Source organism: Pecten maximus, chromosome 7, assembly GCF_902652985.1.
Source record: "Pecten maximus chromosome 7, xPecMax1.1, whole genome shotgun sequence".
Taxonomy (NCBI): domain Eukaryota; kingdom Metazoa; phylum Mollusca; class Bivalvia; order Pectinida; family Pectinidae; genus Pecten; species Pecten maximus.
The window spans coordinates 28,627,102-28,643,497 of NC_047021.1; the positions used below are offsets into that span (position 1 = coordinate 28,627,102).

Below are 16,396 nucleotides of genomic sequence, written 5' to 3' on the forward strand. Positions count from 1 at the left end.
GCCAGCCAAACTCTTACACGAGGGTTGAGATATCCTTGTTCGCGGAACAGACCCACGTTTGATTATTTTTCTCACATACTTGCAAGCAAATGGTAGTTTTATAAAAATTCATTGCGCCATCTCCAATACTCCTTGGAATGTGCGTCCGAATGAATGACGTCATCATGTACGACTTGTTTACTCAAACCACCCCCTTCTGGAGATACACTCTTTGCTGCAATTATTGATGCAGCAAAAGTGTGCGATATAATTTTGCTTAGACAACTTTACCAATATGGCTTACAATCCACAAACTAACTGCTAATCAGCGACTCCATGTATACAAACTTAAGAGTCAAATTGAAAGGGTTCACCTAGAACTACTTCATCGAGCGATAGGGTGTTAGTCAGGGTTGATGCTGGTCCCCTTTCGCAAAAAGACATGTTCTTAGAAAATAAACTTCTTCTGAACACACTGGAGAAGAACAGCGAATTAGAAGGACAACCAATACGGGCAGTCCTACTTCATGTCCAAAAATCTCTTTGAACTCCTGGTAATGCTAAACCTGCAAGGGAACTTTACCAAACGAGAGCGGTACAACGAAAACAAAAAGTAAGATGATGGGTTTCATCATCTCGATGAGTACAGACATTCCACGCGTGGAACTGACCCATCAATGACAAGCATATGAGAGTAGCGGACCAATACAAACATCTTGGTATCGTTAACTTGTCAGCCAGTACCAAAAATCTCTGACACTAGGATCCAGATAGCCAGAAAGCAAACCGGACTTCATGGCTGCAGTGAAACAAACAGAGAAGTTTAAATCCAACTCTGGAACATCTATGTGCGACCACGGAGGTCATATGGTCTAGATGACTAACCAACATCTCAAAAAACCTTGAAACACTTTATGGGACTTCCTCAAAGAATCATTTACATCCGTTCTGGTCAGCTTCCATTCGAAGCCTGTTTAGAAAACAAACCCTCTTACTCTTTGGCAATATGACAATGTTCGACTATCCAGAGGTCGACATTGGCTGGATACAGCTCAATATCGAGGACTCTACCTCTAAGAGAGAGTTTGTGTACGTCAAGTGTCACTTATGAAGAAATTCAAGCTGCACTACCTATACTGGGTGTCACCCAGTTAAAGAAGCAGTGAATACTTGCTGGAGGCGAAAATAAAGGTGACATGTGGATTAGCTCCTTAAAGAAAAATCCTCACGTAGTTTCTTCACCATCACATCACGACAGTCTTGTATCATCACTTCCTCCAATGGACACATTAGCTGTCCAGAATGCAGGATATTAGCGAGAGCATATTCCTTCAAAGGCACCAGAGCCAAACAAACAGCTATCAGCACAAATTGTCTCGTGCGTAATGCTGGTGCAGTGGATGAGAAACGCTTCATAATACTCTATGCTGTCTTGGAAGCAACGAAGCGTCCTTACGTCGAGTATATCCAGCAGATAATAATAAATGTGAACAGTGAACATATTGTAGCCTGAACAACTTTGGTAACTTGAACACGTTTCTGCAATTTTAGTGCTACAACATTACCAACCCCTCTCCTCCAATCTACATTAAAGATGCGGAAACGGCCGCCAGGATTGAATGAATTTCCACGACCTTGTGCTACGCGTTTCACCTGAAAAGAATCTGTTACTTCAAGATTGGAAAAGGAATTTCAGTCGCAATTCCAATACGCTAATAGTATGGTATTAGTCCACCATAACAAATTGATGTCGCCATTCGCCCCACCACCTTATCAGGATGTAACAATGCTGCTCAGTTGTTCAGTATATGTCTCCATACCCGAATGAAATGATGTAGTTGTTCAGTGTAAAGTGAATCTTGTCAATGATTCGATAAGTATTTCTAGGCCAGCCTCTTGTTACCTGTATTTATCTCTCCATGCAAAGGTATCCGTAATTGATTTCAAAAAGTAAAAGCATAACCAAATCGTTTAAAACCGGAAATCCCTCTAAATATACGTTTCAAAATAGGTTTACATAAGCGGCTTATTTTTATTATAACGATATTTTAATCAAAGTGAACATAAAAGCAGGAAAAAATGAGTCGTCCCCTATTCAGCTGTAGTCAGCGTCCTAGGCCATGGTCCATCTACCTGATAATTGGAAATGTCCAGTAACTCTACAGGCAAATTATCTCTTAATCATGCAAAGTAGTCACAATAAGCCGCGCGTAATAAATAATACTGTCTTGTTTATTAAAACGCATTACGTATTATGTCGGTTACAATATTACAAATAGCTTTATGCAAATGAGATTTCCTCTCGAGGTCCCAACGGTTGCGGAATACCCGGATGAGGAAATAGAAGAGGAAAACAAACGTTCTCGCCCCTACCGTTATAAACTCGAAATCGAGAGTGGATGGGAAGTAACACTTGGCAGTGGCCGGCCTGTTTACTCTGGTACGGAAACAGATATCCCAAAGGATGTTGTCTAAGTTGACAATGTAATGATGTTGTAACATGGGAGATGTAATAACCATGTTAAATTTAACATTTTATAAATTCTGAACATCAATTGTAGTATAAATTAACAATGTAATTTGTGGTATCATTAAAATTGGTCGCTGTACCAGCCATATTGGAGGGTTTTCGCATGGAAATTAATAGTTTGTCTACTTTGATTGCTTCGCGAACATACTTTACACACTATGATAGGCTACCTGCTGTCTGTGATGGCACCACTCAGAGGTACAAGTGGGGATATTAATTTCAAAATAAAACGTGATTGATACAGGATTGTCGAACATTATTCTGCTATTCCACACGCGGCAAAGATGCGTTTTGCTAATGTTCGGATATCGATAAAATCATAGATATCTTGTTGAAGGAAACTCCACAGTACAATCTGACCGACAGATTTGGTGAAAATGTTTCAGTGCGAATATGTAGTTGTTAGATCGTGGAGGCACTGAACGCCAAATTTTATAACTCTTAGATAAATTCTCAGCATATCTACTTAAGTATCAATCTCAGCATAGCTACTGAAGCATCTATCTCAAACTTTACTATATTTGCTTACTGATAAATAATATTATTGGTACCCCTCCCCGTCTCAGCTTTTAGGAAAGCCGATACTTCTTAAGTTACTTAATTATGTGTGTGTGTTTTTTTTAAATATATATATAAGGGAAATTACTCTAATCATGACTCCTTACAGGAAGTAGATCACCCCGATCGTAAACACGTTAATGATGATGGAGCATTGATATCAATATAAAGTACACATTGTATTTCTAAATCATAGTTGATTATGATAAAAACTCAAAATCGATGAAATGATGACGAAAGGTCAACAAAGAAAGTAACAACATCGACTAAAAAGTACAAGGAAAATAACAACACAGCCGTAACATTATAAGAATAAAAATCAGTCTGGAATTTAAAACCGAATTTAATAACAATTCTGTAGAAATAAAATTGTTGACCATTTCTTAAAATATACTCACGTTTTTATGGTACATGGGACGTTTACTATCTTCACAGAACGGTTATCTCCGATATCCATGTCACGTCCCTTTATTACCACAGTGGTTCCGCCAGACATTGGTCCAAAGCTGGGAGTAAAGTTTGCCACCATTGGCATCTGGGAACAAGAAGTGTAGATATGCAAGATCCTTGTATATTGTAAGCATTACTTTAATCTCAGTTATTTTTATCTACTCTATTGAATCTACAAAGGATTGTACAAAAGACATACAAAGGTATTCGCACATTTCAAAATAAATTTTTACGTAGATACAGTAGAACTAAAATAAATTGAACTGCATAATACAGCAGTTTTATTCTTGTAAGATTCATTATTGATGCTAAGTGCCTAAAGTGTTGAAGAAAGGATACGACCAATCACTCGAAATAAATGGGTAGATGGAAAGGGTCCACAATGCAATAGATTTAATAATTTTCCATGTATTATTTCAACCGTTTTCAATATTGAATTTCGAATGAAGGTTTAGTATATGTGTTCATTCTGAACCGTGTAACTATCCAAAAGAAGTAACATGCGATAAGCGGGTTACGATAATTTTGATAGCATAGCACTTAACATTGTATATCATTAGAAGATACTAATAAATTGTAACATGACTATACTTAGTGACTTTGTGTGGTACTATGGTGATACAGTGATACAGTGATACAGTGATTCAGTTCCTACCTTATAACTGAAGGGGGTTGTCTGTAGAGAATATGTCCCCATTATCTTATACTTAATTCCTGTTTTGGTATCATCAGAAATCTTCACAGACACCGGTAGTGTGTTGGCCTCTGTCACTGATGGGGCGATGCAAACTAAACTGAAATGATAAATTGTCCAAATGAATTTAAAGCAAAACCAGAACTGGTCTTCTTAGCATATAATGTAATTTAAGCACAAAACTATTCAGTATTTCAGTTTTCAACATGATGCTATTTGCTTGATGATAGATGAAAATATTACTTGTCAGAAAATTACTTTTAGCGAAGGGAACAACAGAAAATCAATCACAATGAAGAATACTAGTACTTTATCAAAATTTAATTTACACGGAATTCTTCAAAATGATAAAACAAGAGTAAAATATGAACAAGAATGGATTTACTTTGAAATCTAGTGATCACAAGAATAACAATAAGCCCTCATTTTGCACGAAGATTTAGAAATATCCATGACAGCACTACATTTTAACTATAGACTTTATAAAATCTCTCGAAGTCCTACTGTAATATTTTCAGTCAGCAGCTATCATAAGGAAAATCGTGTTAAGCAAGTTATTGGATATTCATAACATCGGGCTTATTAAGATTGGTATTTCGAAAATTATGATTCAGGAGAGAATAAATTCCTTGATTTCAATGTGAGAAGAGTTCTACAATCGACATTATCGTCGATACTTCATCTGATAAGCTCCCTTTAAATTAAAAAAAAATCACAACAACAAAATTCCGCCTAACTGGAGCACATTTGTTTCCACGGATTAATCAAAAGTTGATGGAAGATGAAATCATAAAACTGAACAAATAGCATATCAACCAATTATGTATCTATTATTACGCTTTCATGCAATACTACTGGATTATCGTTTATCTCTCTGAGACAGGAAGGTTCACATGATATGATTAGGAAGCTTACAGAGTGGGCAATGCAATAGTACTGACAGAAGAAACAATATTAGCGAAGAATATATCGAAATACCTTAGAGATTTTTAAAATCACAATTGAGTCTTACAAAAACACTGTTCAAGAAGATTCTTGATATGTTTCTGAATCAAATCCTACGTTTGTAAGTTCATGTTGTATTATGTTTTCGATACTCAAGGACATGCTACTACTTCCGTGATAAATACCGGTACTAACCGCCGAGGGAAAACAGGGATTCGAGAGATTGGGGAAGTTTAATAGTTAATTGGGAATTATTCTTCTCCCTTGAACGATATGAAACACTAGATAGTGTGCCTGATAGTTTCGTTGTTAAAACATGTGTTCCTTCTTTAGAAGCGGTTAACAGGGCGAGTGACGTCGATGAAGCAGAAAGTAAACTCCCTTCCAAAACACCTGATCTTATTCTCCGTGTACATTTTCAGTATTCTCTGTGTAAATGAAAATTCTTTTCCTCGCGTTTTGAAGATAACATAAAAGAATTTTTGGTAAACATTCTTATATTCCTTTGTTTATGTAAAACTGTTTGGTTATTTGACTTATAAAAACAGAAAACATAGAGATTATCGACATAATAACGAAACCGTAATTCGAACTCGAAGTCGATATAGACGAAGAGAAATACGAACAACATATTTAGATTTTAGAACCTTGAAAAAGTACAAGGATAATAATACCAGGCGTTGTGGAAGGGTTAGCGTGTTGCTCCATATAAATCATACAAATATTGGTATAATCCGGGTTATGTCACATACTCAAACGGAACCACCAGGCATATCAATAAGCATCGAACACGTCTAGTATTTTGTATTTAATAGGAATAAGCATAATTTGGGAATTCGACACGAAATGGATACATTCTTCAAAATACGGTAGGGGGAAACCTGGTGAAATTTCTGTAGCTGACAGGACAGTCCATATTGCCCACACGAGCCTGCCACTCCTGGGCAATGGTAGAGCCAAAGTTGTTTCCGTGGATGGTGATGTTTGTTTTCCCCTGCAACGGACCAGTTTCCGGAGATATCTGTTATTAAGGTAAAAGTATCCATGAAACAATTGTGACAGGAAACACACTCTAACGTTTAAGTAAGTGTGTCAACAATAGCGTATATATTGCATTTCCTGTACACAACCATACAAAATAAATTATGCAATTTCATCCCAAATACAATAGTTACGAAGGTTATATACCTGTTTCCTTGCCCATCATCCGCATTAATGTAAAACAGCTTGTACAAACATTTGATCAACCACTCTTTATTCTTTTCCATATATTCAATATCCGGATAATCGTAATTAATTTTATCATTTTAGTATATTAAATATCCGGTTACTAGTAAATGATGCAAGCTTTGTTACTTTCAGCGTATTCAATATCCAATTACTAGTAATTAATTCGAACTTTGTTATTTTATTTCATGTGTTCCCTTGATTAAACCATGTTACCTTGATAGATGACTTTGGTTACTGGCGGTGTAATTTCACTTGATTTAACTCTTTGACATTTGTCCTTAGTTATATCGAGATCACTTTTGATCATAACGAATTGACTAGTAACCATTTATTAGTATCTCGATCTATTTCTACGCTGTAACAATGACATTTTATTCCCTGCAACAATATCAACTCAATCCGAAATCCTGTTGACGCAATTTCCCTTAATAGGGAACAATCAACCAATTGAAAAAAAATATTTTTGAAACAGCCCCTGTGTATAGAAAGTTGAGCCAAGGATAAAATGTCTGGCAGCCACTGATTGGCCAGTATGTTATGAAGTGAGAAAATAGATATGTAGCCTGATAGGTAGCTATCAATAAGAAATGTTGATATAGTTTGTATAAATTTCGTAAGTCCGATTGATTTTTTTCCCAGAAGTTCAGTTAATAATAATAAACAGGTAAACATTTAAGATTTTTGAGAATTTTTACAGCGAAATTCACCCATTTTCAAAATGGCTACCCTGGAGAAAATTTGAGCTGAAGGACCCAACTTTTTTTTGATTAGGTGTTATATCAGACCCTAAACGTTTGTTATAAACCATAATTACATATTGAATTCAAGAATTTGAATGAAATACTCCAAAACGTTAACACTAAGGTATATGGGAAAACAATTGGTTGGTTGGTCCCTAATATGAGACTTTTAAGTAACTCACATTGTGTAAATATGTATAGTATAAGTTGGTCCATATATATCAATTAACCTATTCATGATCAATCGATAACGTTCTTGATGAGACTGTGGTTAATATCAAATTTCTCATTCCTCCAAACTATATCCATGATAAAAGACATCTTTGCTTAAGAGAAACATAGAAATGACATAACTTAACAATTAAACTGTAACATTTAAATATACGTATTTGTTTATGTCTCGGTTTCATCAATGTTACTTAGCTAAGAATTTGAATAGGAGGAATTATTGGAATAAATCTTTATTAAGGAACTTTTCTCTACTGTTATGTTTTCCTATGTAAACTTTAAGCTAAGAGACAGTCATAAAACTGGGGTTTGATTGAATCGGTCATTCCCTTGGGAATGATGCGGAAACTATCAAGGGAATTAGACTGCAATGTTGTTTTATTTATCTGCTAAAAGATAGGGCCAAAAGTATTTTAACAGGTTTTAAACTTTTTATAATCATAATATATGTAAATAATAATTCAATTTGGGTTATTTTTCATTTATTTATTTTTTTGGGGTTATTCAAGCTATATTTTTATTAACTAAATAGCTAGCAGAAATTCAAATATATTTACCCCAAACTGTTCAATATGAAAATTCGCCTCTTTGATCAAATTCATCGATAAAATTAACATCTGAAAACTGTTAAATCGCTACAAGCACATGGATTGGAGTATACCTACAGAATATATGACAGGAGAGCAGGTGTCTAGACTCCATGTTGTCAGGGTACCAAGGGACTGTATCGGATTGATACACTCTGTTTTCTTTGTACATCGGTCCACACACCATCCACATACGAGGGGGTCATCTGCCGTAACACATGTTTCACATGTGCTATACACTTCACAGGTCCGAAGGGGGAACTTGACAACCTATGACAAATAAAATAAGTGTAAGTCCCAATCGCAGGCTAATACCCCTCACCTTCTGGTTTATGGTACAGGCCAACCAGTAGTATTACATAATTCACTGAAATATATGCAGAACTCCAACAGAAGTATTGTAAAATAGTCTTAAAGATGTAATGCTAAACAAAAACGAAAAGTAAATTAAGAAGTCAACAATCTTCAACACTGATGAAGTGTAAAGGTTTCATCTGTATAGGTCCAATATGTATTTAATCTTTTAGTAGAAGTAGTCATATACATGTATTCGGTGATTTAGCCTACCATTAAGGCAGGCTTAGCGCACATCAATCTTTAAAGAACAAATGATAATGATAGAAATGATAGAAGAAATGAAAATGATACGAAAATATTAGAACTGATCAAAGAAAAAGATATACATATCATTTGATTTTTTTATTCATTTATTTTTTGAAATGATAGAGAGAAAACAGATATATATACTGATAGACAAACAGACAGAAAACAGACAAGAAACTGATGGACAAACAGTCAGACAATAAACTGATGGACAAACAGACAGAAAACAGACAATACACTGAGAGACAAACAGACAGACAACGGACAATAAACTGATAGACAAACAGACAGACAACAGACATATTAACTGATGGACAAACGGACAGACAACAGACAATACATTGATAGAAAAACAGACAGACAGACAATACACTGATAGACAAACAGACAGACAACGGACAATAAACAGATAGACAAACAGACAGACAACGGACAATAAACTGATAGACAAACAGACAGGCAACGGACGATAGACTGATAGACAAACAGACAACGGACAATAAACTGATAGACAAACAGACAGACAACGGACAATAAACTGATAGACAAACAGACACACAACGGACAATAAACTGATAGACAAACAGACACACAACGGACAATAAACTGATAGACAAACAGACAGACAACGGACAATAAACTGATAGACAGACAACGGACATATGAACTGATAGATAAACAGACAGACAACAGACATATTAACTGATAGATAAACAGACTTAAAAAGAACATCGTTGAGTACCTCCTTCAATACGAGGCTCACAACATATCAAGCATCCCTCGTATCTATATAGTCATGTTATAATACATAACAAATCATTGACTATTAACCATGTAAATATTACCTGTATGCCAGCTAAGACGTACACATGGTTCTCGCCAGTATCGACCTGCATGTCCTGTTGTATAGGAACATCTTTGTTCCCTGTCAGGTCAAAGTTCATATAGGGCTCTATAAGCCTGTGATCCTCATCAACCTAGAAATCAATTTATTTTGTATATATTCTCACATTACACTATATATAGATATTTATTCATTCATATGTAGTTATTTTATCACATTTTATATGTACAATACAACACACTATCTAAAGATGAATAAAGCAAACAATTTTTATCATTATTGAGTATGTTACGGAGCCATGATAAGTAAAAAAAGTACTAAAAAAAATGCGGATTAATAAGAGAGAACATCTCCTCAGGGATAGTTATGCAACTCCATCAGCGAATTAAAAACAATGTTTCATTTTTGGAGTTATGAAAGTATCCAATAGAAATACGTGTTACAAATGAGACTAAATTATACTTCACACAACATTACTGTGATTATTGAAGCCATTAGACCAATATTACTGTTCCTCCTTTTCCAAAGAATCATACCTACTCAACTACTTACCTTAGTTTTAAGAAGATGTCCATCATACGTTCCCATCACAGCCACTGTATCCTCGCCCTGGGTCACCACGACAACAGACCTTAATACATTGTTCCGTATATAAGTAGAAGCCATACTCCGTACACGGTGTTCTGGTCGATGGTTTTGAATACCAATATTACTGAAACTACCACAAAAGTCTTTATCCCTGTCAGGGCTACTGGGCTGAAGTCAAAGAGTACAATAATACGTCTATGTTTTTCAAAGCACTCATATATTATTAGACTATGTTTTGTATAATATATAATGTGGAAACAATTAAAAATCTTTAGAAACCATCAAATAACTGTAAGGATTATAAAAGACACAAGATATTAACACCATGCAATACAAATTGAGAGAACGTTTCATGCAGAAACCAGTGAGGCGACTTAGGAAACTTAAAACAGACAAAAAGAAATGTAAAATCTAGACGAGGAGACAGAAACAGATCCACAATTCAATATATTTCGTAATTGTAAATGAACCTTTTTGCGTTTCGTTTAAATACACTGTCTTTTACCTACCGCACACATCTTTGGGCTGACCAATTTTCGACCGTATACCCAAGCTGGTTGTATGGCGTTTCCATTAAAACAATCTTTTTGGAGAACTGAAAGATTTCCCACTATTTCGTCAAAATCAAAAAAGCACATGACGGATCCTTCGTTTTCTTCTGGGTTTGGATTGAGCTGTCTGTTCACACCAAAGGTAACAAATAACTTCTTGTCCCATACTGGGGGTAGTCTTGGTGCTTCTGCAAGGAAAGCATCAGTTGCAATCTCGTATATTTTCCCGTTATGTTCACACTGAAGAGGGAGTTCTGTGTACGAGGCGTACGCCACGTCATCTTTACATATTTGTATTATTTTGGATACAAAAACGTTATTTTCTGTCCGATTACCAAACGGGTCTCTCATTTGTACGGAGATATGATATATATAATCTCTGTATTCAAATGAGTAGATGTAGTACGACTGGAATAAATCCTGGACAGAATCGTCGGCTGTTAAGTAGGTACCATGCGTTGACTGTTGTACATAATAAAGCAAGCTCCAGGATGAATCAGCATCGTGAAATTCTCGTGTTGACATAATTTTTGGACGGAATTGAACGTCTCTGTTGTCCAGTCCCATGGCGACATAAAGAACTTTTTCTGTACTAAGTGAAATCCGATTAGGAGATCCAAAAACAACCGAAACTGTTGAAGGAGACGTAGTTCCGATAAAGTTAACACTATCTGTGGAAGCCAGAGTATGATTGGACGAAATATCTTTGAGGAAGAGACAAGAACACAGACCCTGATTGGCTGAACCACACATCAGTATGAAATCTTTCTGATCGTTAATTTCCAAGACACGGACATGATTGGGTGACATTTTCCTACTTTCACTGCAGGTCAAAGGTGATGGGGGACAGTTCACATTGTCCAGCACTGGTCCGATGACATGTTCCTGTACCACATTTAAATCTGGGTTTAAATGTGAAATAATATTTTTGCCTCCCACATACAAATGTCCATTTTGTGTATCTATAGTTATCTGTGTAAGAGGCTGATTATCACTACTCACATTGTACACAGTGTAAAAAGTCCCTGTACAGATGGGCATGGAGCACAGCACGGCCAGACAAATACTTATAATCATTGTATCCTTCATGGCTCATCAATGTTGTAGACCATATCTCGTCCCTGTTACGAACCAGGGCAAACAGATTTGGTCCATCAAAAAGGAACCCAGATCAATTGATATATGCCCTGTAAAATTATCACCGTGTTGTTATCATTGAAGAACGACGAATACATTCCTTACTGCCAAGGTCTCCAGATTTTCTTTCCATATTAGGTATGAGTTGTATTCATCTGAAACCTGTAAATGGAAATAAAATACACTAAGTTAACCGTTACAGAGTTTTTCCCAATTAGTAACTGATATATTATATGCCGATTAATGAACTGTTGTGACCTTCTAGGGCTCGTCAGTGACGTAAGGGACATCATACAATTGTTTCGACCTTCTAGGACTCGTAGGTGATATCAGGAACATCACACAGCTGTTTCTGCCTGCTATGATTCGTCAGTAACCTAAGGGATATCATACAACTGTTTTGTACTTCTATGATTCGTCAGTGGCCTTAGAAACATCATACAGCTGATGTGACCTTCTAGGACTCGCCAGTGACGTTACACAGCTGTCTTGTCCTTCTTTGAGTCGTCAGTGATGCCAGGGACCTCATAGAACTGTTTTGTATTTCTATGATTCGTCAGTGACGTTAAGGACTTCGTCGTTCTTTGACTCGTCATTGACTTTACACAGCTGTTTTGTCCTTCTTTGACTCGTCAGTGATGCCAGGGACATCATAGAACTGTTTTCACACAGCTGCTGTGTCCTTCTAGGACTCGTCAGTGACATTAGGGACATCACACAGCTGCTGCGTCCTTCTAAGACCCGTCATTGACATTAGGGACATCACACAGCTGCTGGGTCCTTCTAGGACTCGTCAATGACATTAGGGACACCATACAGCTGTTGGGTCCTTCTAGGACTCGTCATTGACATTAGGGACATCACACAGCTGTTGGGTCCCTCTAGGACTCGTCAGTGACATTAGGGACATCACACAGCTGTTGGGTCCCTCTAGGACTCGTCAGTGACATTAGGGACATCACACAGCTGCTGTGTCCTTCTAGGACTCGTCAGTGACATTAGGGACATCACACAGCTGTTGGGTCCTTCTAGGACTCGTCAGTGACATTAGGGACATCATACAGCTGTTGGGTCCTTCTAGGACTCGTCAGTGACGTTAGAGACATCACACAGCTGCTGTGTCCTTCTAGGACTCGTCAATGACATTAGGGACACCATACAGCTGTTGGGTCCTTCTAGGACTCGTCAGTGACATTAGGGACATCACACAGCTGTTGGGTCCCTCTAGGACTCGTCAGTGACATTAGGGACATCACACAGCTGTTGGGTCCTTCTAGGACTCGTCAATGACGTTAGGGACATCACACAGCTGTTGGGTCCTTCTAGGACTCGTCAGTGACATTAGGGACACCATACAGCTGTTGGGTCCTTCTAGGACTCGTCAGTGACATTAGGGACATCACACAGCTGTTGGGTCCTTCTAGGACTCGTCAGTGACATTAGGGACACCATACAGCTGTTGGGTCCTTCTAGGACTCGTCATTGACATTAGGGACATCACACAGCTGATGGGTCCTTCTAGGACTCGTCAATGACATTATGGACACCATACAGCTGTCATTATAACGTCGGTAATGCTTAGTCTTTAGATGTGGAAATCTACAAAATAAGTCTTAACAATAAAACAAATAATCCTTAAGTTTTAAGAACATACATATTATAATTTCATTTTCCGTTTTCTTCATGGAAAATATCTTCAACATTGTTTTCAAGCCCTAAATAAATAATGGGCGATTCTCTAGAATGGAAATGATTAATAAATTATGGGTTTTAATACAGGGCTAGACTGTTTGGAATTCGACATAGGTTCCAAGTACCAGAGAAACATTATTGTGTTAAATTAACCATTTAATTTTTTTTTCTTTTGTCTGGTTAATTGGAGGATGACATGTTGTCTATTTGATAGAACATTTAGCACGATTATAAATGATAGGATTAATCAAGATTTAATTGCGCCAGTGAATTGGGTAAATTACGTAGTTGTATTACTGACTACGATCATCATTATAAATAAAACATTTGACATTCGCCCCAGTCTTCAAACAGTTGGTGATACGGCATGTATAAATAAAATGATGTTTTGTCAGCTGTCAATGCAACTGGTGAAACATATGGGATATACTGTCAATGTAACTGGTACAATATATGGGATATACTGTCGATATAACTGGTACAATATATGGGATATACTGTCGATGTAACTGGTACAATATATGGGTTATACTGTCTATGTAACTGGTACAATATATGGGATATACTGTCAATGTAACTGGTGCAATATATGTGATATACTGTCAATGTAATTAGTACAATATATGGGATATATTGTCAATGTAATTAGTACAATATATGGGATATATTGTCAATGTAATTAGTACAATATATGGGATATATTGTCAATGTAACTAGTACAATATATGGGATATACTGTCTATGTAACTGGTGCAATATATGTGATATACTGTCAATGTAATTAGTACAATATATGGGATGTACTGTCTATGTAACTGGTGCAATATATGGGATATACTGTCAATGTAACTAATACAATATATGGGATATACTGTCAATGTAACTAGTACAATATATGGGATATACTGTCAATGTAACTAGTACAATATATGGAATATACTGTCAATGTAACTGGTACAATATATGGGATATACTGTCAATGTAACTTGTACAATATATGGGATATACTGTCAATGTAACTGGTACAATATATGTGATATACTGTCAATGTAACTGGTACAATATATGGGATATACTGTCAATGTAACAGGTACAATATATGGGATATACTGTCGATGTAACTTGTACAATATATGGGATATACTGTCAATGTAACTAGTACAATATATGGGATATACTGTCAATGTAACTTGTACAATATATGGGATATAATGTCGGTGTAACTGGTGCAATATATGGGATATACTGTCAATGTAACTGGTACAATATATGGGATATACTGTCAATGTAACTGGTACAATATATGGGATATACTGTCGATGTAACTAGTACAATATATGGGATATACTGTCAATGTAACTTGTACAATATATGGGATATACTGTCAATGTAACTAGTACAATATATGGGATATACTGTCAATGTAACTGGTACAATATATGGGAGGGATTTATTGTCAATGTAACTAGTACAATATATGGGATATACTGTCAATGTAACTGGTACAGTATATGGGATATACTGTCAATGTAACTTGTACAATATATGGGATATACTGCCAATGTAACTTGTACAATATATGGGATATACTGCCAATGTAACTTGTACAATATATTGGATATACTGTCGATTTTCATTATCTCGAGCTCTGATAACACGGTAATCCTGTTTAAGTCGAAGTAAACGATTCAGATCCCACAGAAAATGCTATAAAATTAACATGTACTTGATTTTCTCGAACACTCAGGTATTTCGGTTTTTTGTCGTGACCCTTATGACTTCGAGGTAAGGGTTTTGACTGGAAAATTGCGCAATTTCCAATCAAATCCGAATTTGAATAAATTTAGGTTTAAATATCGTGTGAATTCTAACCATTGTTTAGGTTCATCTTGATTTACCCAACGCCCCTTCTGTATTTCCACAATATGGGCCACTAGCATCACTGACGAGTCCTAGGAGGACTAAACAGCTATATGGTGCAGTTTCATATATAGGAGAACTCCGTTATCTCGAAGCCATTAGGGGTCCATGAAAAACATCGAGACATCCCGAGTAATCGAGTTAACCAGGCATATTTTATTTTTATTTTTTTATGTTAATGTCGGAACTGGGTTTTTTACTTCGAGTTAACCAAAGACTTCGTGTCATCAGAGTTCCAGAAAAGGAAGTTTGACTGTATTATTAAAATCATGTTTAAGTTACTTACAGCTTTGTACAATCTTTCTGGGTAGCACCGCGAATGGAAATTAATCCTTTCGTAAGAAAACCATCAATACAAATGTAGGTTCAAACAAGGTCATCGGATATTTTCTGTTTTAATTTTTTTACCAACAGACTGTCACTCCAAGGACATTGACCACAACTAAACAATGAACCAAGCATGGGCTGTAAGATACAATGGAGAGAGTTAAAATGAGACCGGTCAACGCCTGGGTCATAGTATTGTGGTATCACAATAGTTACCGATACTGCCATCCTCGGGTCCAACACAGGGGCCCTTCATTTATACACATAGTAAAGTAGCAGCCAATTTTGAAAATAAATTGTGAGCGGACCGTGTGTCGTTTCTCTGTTTACAGATACCCTGTGCCTCTCTCCTTGGACTAAGATGAATTAAGTATTTTTTCTACTCTTTGTAAGTTTTGCATATAACAGGTAAGTATTGCAATGGGCTTACGAACCGACTGGCGACCCATGCCAATGGTCAGTCATCTTATTTCCGTTCTTGGTAGATTTTAATCTAAACCTTGTCTAACAGTCATCTGATTCCAGTGTTGCATGTTTGTTTTTAATCTGGAATAACAACATGGCGTCACATTTTATCTCGTGGGTTGGCGTAATGCTTTGTCTCTGTCTACATGGTATTTTGTTATTGTAAGGGAGTTAGGTAAAATAAAGGAATATTTGAATGTGTTGGAGGAAAGGAACTCCCTACATTAAAAAAAAATTTGGATACCCCTGTGAAGGTATTGAGATTGCTGTCTAACAAGACCATTTTTATAGCTGACTTGACATACCAAATTAGGTAACTTACACTGCC

At 36.4% G+C, this 16,396-nt stretch overlaps 1 protein-coding gene across 1 annotated transcript in view; it reads right to left on the minus strand.

Annotated features, from left to right (window-relative positions):
* The window catches only part of LOC117330474 (hepatocyte growth factor receptor-like), a 31,748-nt gene that overhangs the window by 10,613 nt on the left and 4,739 nt on the right, over positions 1 to 16,396 (minus strand). The window contains exons 2-8 of the mRNA XM_033888767.1: positions 10,486 to 11,826; positions 9,941 to 10,144; positions 9,390 to 9,521; positions 8,020 to 8,211; positions 6,038 to 6,177; positions 4,173 to 4,311; positions 3,466 to 3,602 (exon numbers count right to left, since the gene is read on the minus strand). Coding sequence (XP_033744658.1) covers positions 3,466 to 3,602; positions 4,173 to 4,311; positions 6,038 to 6,177; positions 8,020 to 8,211; positions 9,390 to 9,521; positions 9,941 to 10,144; positions 10,486 to 11,616 — 2,075 coding nt within the window. The 5' untranslated portion in view covers positions 11,617 to 11,826. The remainder of the gene's footprint in view (positions 1 to 3,465; positions 3,603 to 4,172; positions 4,312 to 6,037; positions 6,178 to 8,019; positions 8,212 to 9,389; positions 9,522 to 9,940; positions 10,145 to 10,485; positions 11,827 to 16,396) is intronic.